This window comes from Belonocnema kinseyi, chromosome 7 (genome assembly GCF_010883055.1).
Source record: "Belonocnema kinseyi isolate 2016_QV_RU_SX_M_011 chromosome 7, B_treatae_v1, whole genome shotgun sequence".
Classification (NCBI taxonomy): domain Eukaryota; kingdom Metazoa; phylum Arthropoda; class Insecta; order Hymenoptera; family Cynipidae; genus Belonocnema; species Belonocnema kinseyi.
The window spans coordinates 849,419-858,076 of record NC_046663.1 but is presented as its reverse complement, the minus strand read 5'-3'; the positions used below and the strand labels follow the sequence as shown (position 1 = coordinate 858,076).

Genomic DNA, 8,658 nt, shown 5'->3' with positions numbered 1-8,658 from the left:
GTCACCGTTTCCGATTTCAAAGTATTTTAATAAGTTTCTAGATATCCGTTTTCAATTTCAAAGTACTTTAATAAGATCGGGGTGCATGTGGATCCCCGTTTTCAATTTCAAAGTATTTTACTGAGTTCGGGGTGTATCTGAATCCTCATTTTCAATTTAAATTATTGTATAAAGTTCCTGGATCCCCGTTTCCGCTTTCAAAGTATTTTAAGATTTCCTGGGTCGACGTTTCCGATTTTGAAGTATTTTAGTAAGTTCCTCGATATTTCTTGCCAATTTTAAAGTACTTGAATAAATTCGGGATGTATGTGAATCCCCGTTTCCAATTTCATAGTATTTAAAAATTTTCTGGGTAACAGTTTTCAATTTCAAAGTACTTCAATAAGTTCGGGATACATGTGGATCCCCATTTTCCATTTCAAAGTATTTTAATGAGTTCGGAGTGTATCTAAATCTCCATTTTCAATTTAAATTACTGTATTAAGTTCCTGTATTCCCGTTTCCGTTTTCAAAGTATTTTAAAATTTCCTGGGTCACCGTTTCCGATTTCAAAGTATTTTAATAAGTTTTTGGATATTCGTTTCCAAGTTCGAAGTACATTATTATGTTCGTGGTGTATGTGGATCTCCGTTTACAGTTTAAAAGTATTTTAGTAAGTTCGGGGCGTATATGGATCCCAATTTTCAATTAAAAAGTATTTTAATGAAATGTTTTTAAATGAATTTCAAAAAGACTCACGAAGCCAAATTTTTCAAAATAATTTGTTTAAACAAATAGTTTTAACAATTATTGCTAAAATTTTTCTAAAAAATATTCTTTGCAAAACTAATGACAAACTTGAAATTAGCGCACGAAAAACCCTTTAGTTAACATATGTTGTACATGTATTATTATTCATTTTCTTATAGACGTTAAAAGCCTTATTAAGATTTAATATAGATTATGCAAAATTAATTCTTTAGTCATATGGTTGTAACAAATTGTATTTTAAATATGAAATATACCTTCAGACATATTTTTTCCAGTAGAATTATATTTTAAAATTTATTTGACTAAAAAATCAAATTTAGCAATAATTTATTTTTAAAAATTGTTTAAATAAATTTATTTTTCAAAATTTATGGCAACTTTAAAATCAGCTATGCCTCAAATTCCTTAAATTCTATATGGTTTATCTAGTTCATGACCCGAAATCTTATATACACGAAAGGATTATACAATTAAGCTTTAAAAAAAACTTGATTTCGCCATATTTTGTTTTAAAAAAATGTTTAAACAAATTATTTTTAAAAATTTGGCTTTCTGAGTCTGAAATTCAATTATAAACATTTCTAGCTGAATTTTGTTTGATTTGGTTAAGATTTGCGACCTGTAGGTGATTTATACGAAATTATTGCTATATCCCCAATGTTCCGGGTGTACGTGGAGCTCCGTTTAGGCATCCAGGAACTACGAAGGCCTATCTTACCATAAAAAATTGTCCCTAAACACCCAAAATCCATCACCACCGTTTTCAACTCTCGGCGATTATCCCCAGACTCCCAAAAATCACCGTCGCCATTTTTAACTCTCAGATATTGTCCCTAAACACAATTAGATGAAAAAAGGAAATAACTTTGGAGCCTCGATGTGAAAAATGTCAACTATTTTCATTCGACAAACAAACTTTGTGTTTGAAGGAATCTAAATATTTGTGGACGTCCCGAAAACAACCGGAAGTCGGCGTATTTCATGTTCGAGGACAAAGTTATAACACGTGAACTTATATTACTCGCTAAAGTTAGATGCATTTGTTTCGAAAAATGGTTTTATGAAGTTTCAACTTCAAAAATACTCCTCATAGGGTCAAGACTAAATAAGACTGGATTCAACATTAGAAACCTGTCCGATTTTGTGCGGTTCCTTCTCAAGTGTGACCATTAATTAAGATTTCTCTGCAATATACTTTAAATATAACTTGAAATTTAAGAAATTTAAATGAGATTAAAGTCAAATTTAAAATCCTAATTAACTTCCAATAATCAAGTCAATGTCCAAATTTGGTCATTAGATTCTTGGTTTTATTTTTAAGAATTCTGCACATTAAATGTAACCTGAACCTAAAAGTTCCACTAAATTTATTAATTGTGGGAATGCCTGAACTTCAAACGATGTTTGAGAAAGTACATCATGATCCATACTGTCGATGAGTCTGTCAGTATCTTATTTTTTCTTATCCTTAAGCACCGGAAACTTGACTTAATGTTATAAACATCAAAATATTTGTTTAGATCAAGGAAATATTTAGTCTAAAACTAATTTCATTAGCCGAAAAATTAGTCAAATGAACCAGGTACATAGCGTCCCTTATATTATTCATCAACCGCATTAACTTTTCGCTTGATTCAGAATTGGATGAAGAGGCTCGTAAGAAGTACGCGGAGGAAGTTCACCAAATGGAAGAAAAACACAAGAAGCATGACCCTGTGAGTAAAAAATCCCTTTTATAAAAACTTGGGACAAAAAAAAATACATTTAACTAAAAAAATGTGCATCTCTATCTTGTAGTTGCATCATCCTGGAAGTAAACAACAGCTTGAAGAGGTTTGGGAAAAACAAGATCACATGGAAAGCCAGGATTTTGATCCGAAAACCTTCTTCTACCTCCATGGTAACTTTTAGAATTTATATCCTGATTCTCAATGAAAACCACGTTACAACTTCCATAATATCGATAATTTTTTTCTCAAGATCTTGACGGTAATGGCGCTTGGGATCAGAACGAAGTGAAAGCTCTGTTTCGTAAAGAACTCGACAAGCTTTATGCCGAGGGACATCCCGAAGATGATCTTCTGGAAAGGGCTGAAGAAATGGAAAGAATGAGGGAACACGTCTTCAAAGAAGCTGATCTCAACAAAGATGGGCTCATCAGGTTCGAAAAGTTCTTCTAAAATTGAATACATTTGTCGTCAAATTCTCTTTAATTAACATTTCAAACTTTCTGCACAGTTTCAATGAATTTTTGCAACAAACGAAAAGGCCAGACTTCCAGAAAGACGAGGGATGGGAAACACTCGATGAGCAGCAAATTTACTCGAAAGAAGAGTATGAAGAGTTTGAAAAAAGGAGGCAAGAGGAAATCCAGCGAATGGTTGCCAAGGGAATGGTACGTAAAAAAGAAACGATTCGTCTGATCTGACTGCTGTTTGAGCATGCTTTGTTGTATTCAGTGAGTTTGCTTTGATGTGATCAAGTTGATTGATAGAAAAAGGAATTAGTTTTCAAGTAGCTCCAAATTGGACTGTTTTTATGGCACTTTGTTACGTTGCTCTCTTTCGAGAAGCGCATGCTTTTTAGTATCTGTATAATAAGATTGTTTTCTCGCTAGCTACCACCACACCAGGATGTTTATGGATACCCTCACCAGGTGAGTTCATAACTATGAATATAGTAGTTCTAGTTTTGCAACTCGTAATTTAGGAAAGAGTACTTGAATTTTGAGCAAAATAGAATTTCAATTTCATTAGAAGCATGTTAATTTCTAGTATCTCGATTAAAAGAAGAGTTCTGAATTGTATGAATATTGCAAAGTAGTACAAAATTATGTGAAACCATACTGCAGGGATCATATTCCGTCCCCTCTTTTCCTCTTGTTTTTCCTTATTACGCAAGATTCACCCCTGACGTTTCCAACTCAAAAATAGCCCTTGGGCACTTAAAATCCACCCTTGACATTTTGAAGTCTCAAAGATTGTCCCTAGACATCCAAAAAGACTGTGACCGTTTCCAACTCTAAAAAATTGTCCTCAGGCATTCAAGAACTAACCTCGCCGTTTACAACTCCCAGAAATTGTCCCTACGGATCCAGGAAGCACAAACGCCCTATCCCATTATAAAAAAATTGTCCCGAGACAACCAGAAAACCACTCAGCCCTTTCCAAATCTAAAAGTTGTCCCCAAGACCCACCCCCGTCGTTTCCAACACATAAATAGTTCTTAGGCACCGAGGAACCACCAACGGCATATCACACTGTACAAAATTGTCCCTAGGTACTTAAAAGCCACTTAAGGCCATGTAACGAGTGGACCAGCTGATCAAGTCAGTCCTGAGGTCAATATTCTTCACCCATATTCAAAAATAAAAGTTTAAATAACACGGAAAAAACTTTCGGAAAATATTAATAAATATTAAAGGACCGTTTGTAATCATGCAATCTGTATTATCCACAGACCCGTAGAAGTTCGAAGTTATCTACTCACTGCGATAGTGCTACTGTGACACAGCTGATACGCATGTCAGGCCAAATTTGTTTATTTCCGTTCCAAATGCAAACATTACTTTTTGCATTATTTTTGGATAATGTTCGTGAGCGATTTTTGTGTTGTTTTTCTCACTTTGATCATTATAAAAAAAAAACTGTTCATAATTCTAATTATTTAGGACCAAAGACACCTTCCTTCGTGCCTTCTATTTAGTGTGTCAAATTTTCAACACGATATATCGCATTTCGTCTGTACGTAAATTGGGAAAGAAAATTATCGATATAGCTTCCAGTTTTATTTTCTTCGAAATTTTTTTTTTCAAAATTTCCACCGGAACAAAGCAGAGACATACACTTTATTGCCTCCTCTTTCATTTCCCAAACTTTCAGAGTGATGCCTCATTTCGTTTAGATGTAAGTTGGGAAAGAAAAATTGAGGACTAGCTTTGGTCACGTGACTCACTCGTTACATGGCCCTAAAAGCAATCTTGACAATTCTTGAAGTTAATAGAATTTGATTTTTATCAGAAGCATGTTTACTTTAGGAGCTCAAGTGAAAGAAGAATTCTTAATTATATGAGCTTGAATATTACAAAGTACTACCAAATTAAATGAAAAGAAACCATATTTTTCCGATTCTCTTTTCCTTTTTTATCTTATTCTTTTTCTTCCTCTTCTTCTTTAAATTAATTTTAAACACCTAATATCCAGAACTTTAACACACTTTCTCCAATTCTCCCCTTTCTTTACAAGGTTTCAATTTATTCATTAAGAATTATAAACTTTAAATCATGTTAATTTTAAAAATTTCATAAGCGATTTATTTGCTAATTTCGTAGATTTGAAGGACATCGTCAACAGCAAAAAAATCTCTAACGATTTAATCGAGAAACTAAATTCGATAGGTGCTTCTATTCTGTAGTTATAACTTGAACACATCTTTTTAGAAGTTTACAGTTCAAAATGCTCCAAAAACAGTAAAAAACGAGATATTTTTCACAAAAATAGGAGACTAAATTCCTTCAAATAACATTAAAGCAGATACTAATACTCAAATTCAAATTTTAGCACTTCAAATTTGTAATTTTTGATGTAAAAATGTTGCGTTTTCAACAATATAGATGAATTTTTAACCAAGAAGATGAATTTTCACTACCAGGAAAAGGTATGTTAGTTGTGATTTTAGAAACAAAAGTTTGGAAATAGAAAACAATATGCAAAATAATAGCGTAAATTAGGATCCTATAGTTAAGTATAACTCATTTCAAGTTGACTTTTTGGTTTCGGGTGTTTGGATTGTTTGGCTTGGTTTTACATGTTAGCAAATTGCTTATTTAAAAAATTGATTATTCTAATGAATAATACATTTTTTATTTTCTGTTTTTTACCCTGTAATATTTTTTAGCTGAAAATGACTTTTTTTATATTTGTTTATCTGTTATCCAATCTCTTATCTTGTATTTTTTTATTATTTATTTTTGTCATTAGAAAGTGCTGAAGTGTTCAACAGATATTTTAAAGCTAGCTAAAAAATGTAACTTTAAAATAAATCGAGATATCCGTATGATATACAATCTTTAAAATAATAAAGCAATTCCCCTTTTAGTCCCCTTTCTTCGGAAGAAATTAATTTTTTTTACCTAAAATTGAATTACCGAGTCGCGCCTGTTATGTACTTTTTATTCTCGCAACTAATTAACGAACTGTGTTTACAGTTCCCTCAACATAACGCACAGGTACCGCCCCAGGGACAGCCTCAACAATATGTGCCACATCCAAATCAGCAAGTTCCGTATCACGGACAACCAATCCCACAACAACAGTATCCCCCACAGTATCAGCAACAGGCTCCTCAACAATATCAACAATATCAGCAGCAAGTAAATCAACCTCAAGGACAGATGCCTCAACAAATTCCACCTCAAGGTATACCACCTCAACAAATTCAACCTCAAGGACAAGCTCCTCAACAATATCCTCCTCCAGGACAAGTCCCTCAACAATATTCTCCTCCAGGGCAAGTTCCTCAACAATATTCTCCTCCAGGACAAGTTCCACTTCAAGGACAAGCGCCACTTCAAGGACAAGTGCCAATTCAAGGACAAGCGGCACAATATCAAACTCAAGGACAAGTGCCTCAGCAATACTCATCTCAAGGACAAGCTCCCCAATATCAACCTCCAGGACAAGTGCCACAATATCAACCTCCAGGACAAGTGCCACAATATCAAACTCAAGGACAAGCGCCTCAACAAGCTCCAACATCAGCACAAGTCCCTGAACAAGTTGTATCTCAAGGACAAGTCCCTCAACAAGTTCCACTTCAAGGACAACCGCCTCAACAAGTTCCACTTCAAGGACAACCGCCCCAACAAGTTCCACTGCAAGGACAAGTCCCTCAACAAGTTCCACTTCAAGGACAAGTCCCTCAACAAAATCCACCTTTGAATGTGCCAGCGCCAAACAGTATTCCTCCTGTTGCAAATAAAGTTTGAAAATTTCCGGAAAAAGACTATCACTTTTCAAACAGCAGTGCTCTTTTTACCTGATAATATAGGAACTTGAATTGAAAAAAGTCTCGGACTTTAATTTGGAGATTTGAAGGTATTAGTGAAGAAACTACAATTCTCAAGCATCTTTTTTAAGTTGAATATTTTTTATTGTACAATATTGTCTCTCGCTTGGATTGTGATACCTTGCCAGACTGCAATCCGACCCGACCCGAATCAAGGGCTGGCCACATCCGTCTTCAACATCCATTTGGATATTTTGCTTTTCATCAACAGTTTACAAATACAAGTCTTTTCAAAAGCTGTTCATAAATTACGTAAGATTTCGAAGATTTGCAACCATCACTCTATGTAAGATTTAGTAAATGTGTAAGAAATTTTTAGACGACTCAGCAACTGAGAAACTTGCGTAATCTTGAGCGGTTCCATATATCACAACAATAAACAGTTTATACGTAAATTAAATTGTTTTTTTTTTAGGCTAATTGAATTCCAAGAGAGAAAATGCGAATAAAAAGAATTGATTTGAAATATTCGTGCCCCCTGCATAAGGTAAATGTCCCATTTTCGGCGAATGCTGACATACTGCAGGTAAATTCGAGGTAGTATTAACGTTTATCACACTAGTGATAGTTTATTCACATTCTAGAATGGATTAAAGATATTTTTAATATAAGTTTTATAGTCATTTCATTACGTATTCGTGTTCTTTAAACGTTATATATGTAACGCGCAAGTCAGGCTTTAGCGCGAAATTTTTCATAATTCAAAATCTCTATTCTCAAATTAAACTCGGGATCGTGCCACAATTAAGGACTTGGAAGACCAACTCTCGCGAATGAACTTCTGAAATTAATAAAAACATTCGAAAGGATTTTACAACAAATACTCAGCAAATTTCAGTTGAAAATGAAGAAAACAGTATTTATTGCTACGATCTAATACAATTAAATTCGGCGGAGATACGAGTTTCTCGTTTCGAAGTCAAAAGCGAATGTGCCTTTTTTGAAAAAGCGTTCCGCCAACTCAAGTTGGCTCGGCGCGCGCCAGACGGGGTGGGTCCCTTTCCCTTCCTATTTCATCCCTCCAGTCTGTGACGTTATATTCATCCTGCTCTCGCGTTCGAAACTCCACCATCAACTCAAAGCATAATGCGCATGTGCTCTTAAACTGGGCCCAAACTCAAAGTTTTTCGAGGGGCTTTCTTCGTGTGTAAGCGAAGTGGTCGATGAATTTAAGCTTTACGACATGGCCCGGTGGTTTCCTGTTTCTGGATGCAAATAGCCTTTATAGCTCGACCACGGCGACGGACCCCTTGGATGGAGTACCCATAAAAAACATTCGTTTGAACAAAAGACAGTCTTTCGATTTCACGACTTTTCTTTGCAATGTCCCGGAAAGTAGAGAATTTATCTCTTAATTTATGAGAAGCTCTGGACTCAAGATGTGTTCTTTACTTGGTTCCCATGAAAATGGAAACCTACATACCTTTTTGTTGGTTGAGTTTCGAACATGATACTATAAATCTAAAATATAATTCGAAATGTGCATTTGTATCTATTTTATATTCACGTATCTAAAATAATCTTCATAACATTTTTACAACTAAATAATCATTTATTTCTTATTCTTATATAGAAGTCACGTTTAAATTAGAACCGCGCAATCTGAAGGCAAAATACATGCTCTAGCGTGAAAAACGAGCATTAGAATTAATTCAGCGCGCGTTACACTTTCCTCCTTAAAAGAAAATTTGCTTTCATAAAGCAACTTTTATTATTACATAAAAATATCGAAATGATAGAATTTTAGTTGTTATTTGTGGTACTACGCTCGATTATGTTTGTTTCTGTAACCTTGCTACAGCGACTAAGTAACGCTTCAATGCAAAACGCACGTACGCTGCT

The 8,658-nt window shown here is 34.5% G+C and overlaps 2 protein-coding genes across 7 annotated transcripts in view; one reads left to right on the top strand and one right to left on the bottom strand.

The window, feature by feature from the left end:
- Positions 1-7,211, top strand: part of LOC117177446 (nucleobindin-2) — a 17,266-nt gene extending 10,055 nt beyond the window's left edge. For 2 of the 5 annotated variants that reach the window (XM_033368135.1, XM_033368134.1), the window contains exons 6-11: positions 2,389-2,465; positions 2,548-2,650; positions 2,731-2,911; positions 2,989-3,145; positions 3,368-3,406; positions 5,957-7,211. In XM_033368135.1, the coding sequence (XP_033224026.1) occupies positions 2,389-2,465; positions 2,548-2,650; positions 2,731-2,911; positions 2,989-3,145; positions 3,368-3,406; positions 5,957-6,736 (1,337 nt within the window). In that variant the 3' untranslated portion in view covers positions 6,737-7,211. The remainder of the gene's footprint in view (positions 1-2,388; positions 2,466-2,547; positions 2,651-2,730; positions 2,912-2,988; positions 3,146-3,367; positions 3,407-5,956) is intronic. The other 3 variants (XM_033368137.1, XM_033368138.1, XM_033368136.1) reach the window with 3 other exon arrangements.
- The window catches only part of LOC117177448 (twisted gastrulation protein homolog 1-A-like), a 46,349-nt gene that overhangs the window by 23,137 nt on the left and 14,554 nt on the right, over positions 1-8,658 (bottom strand). The gene's annotated exons all lie outside the window — the stretch shown is intronic.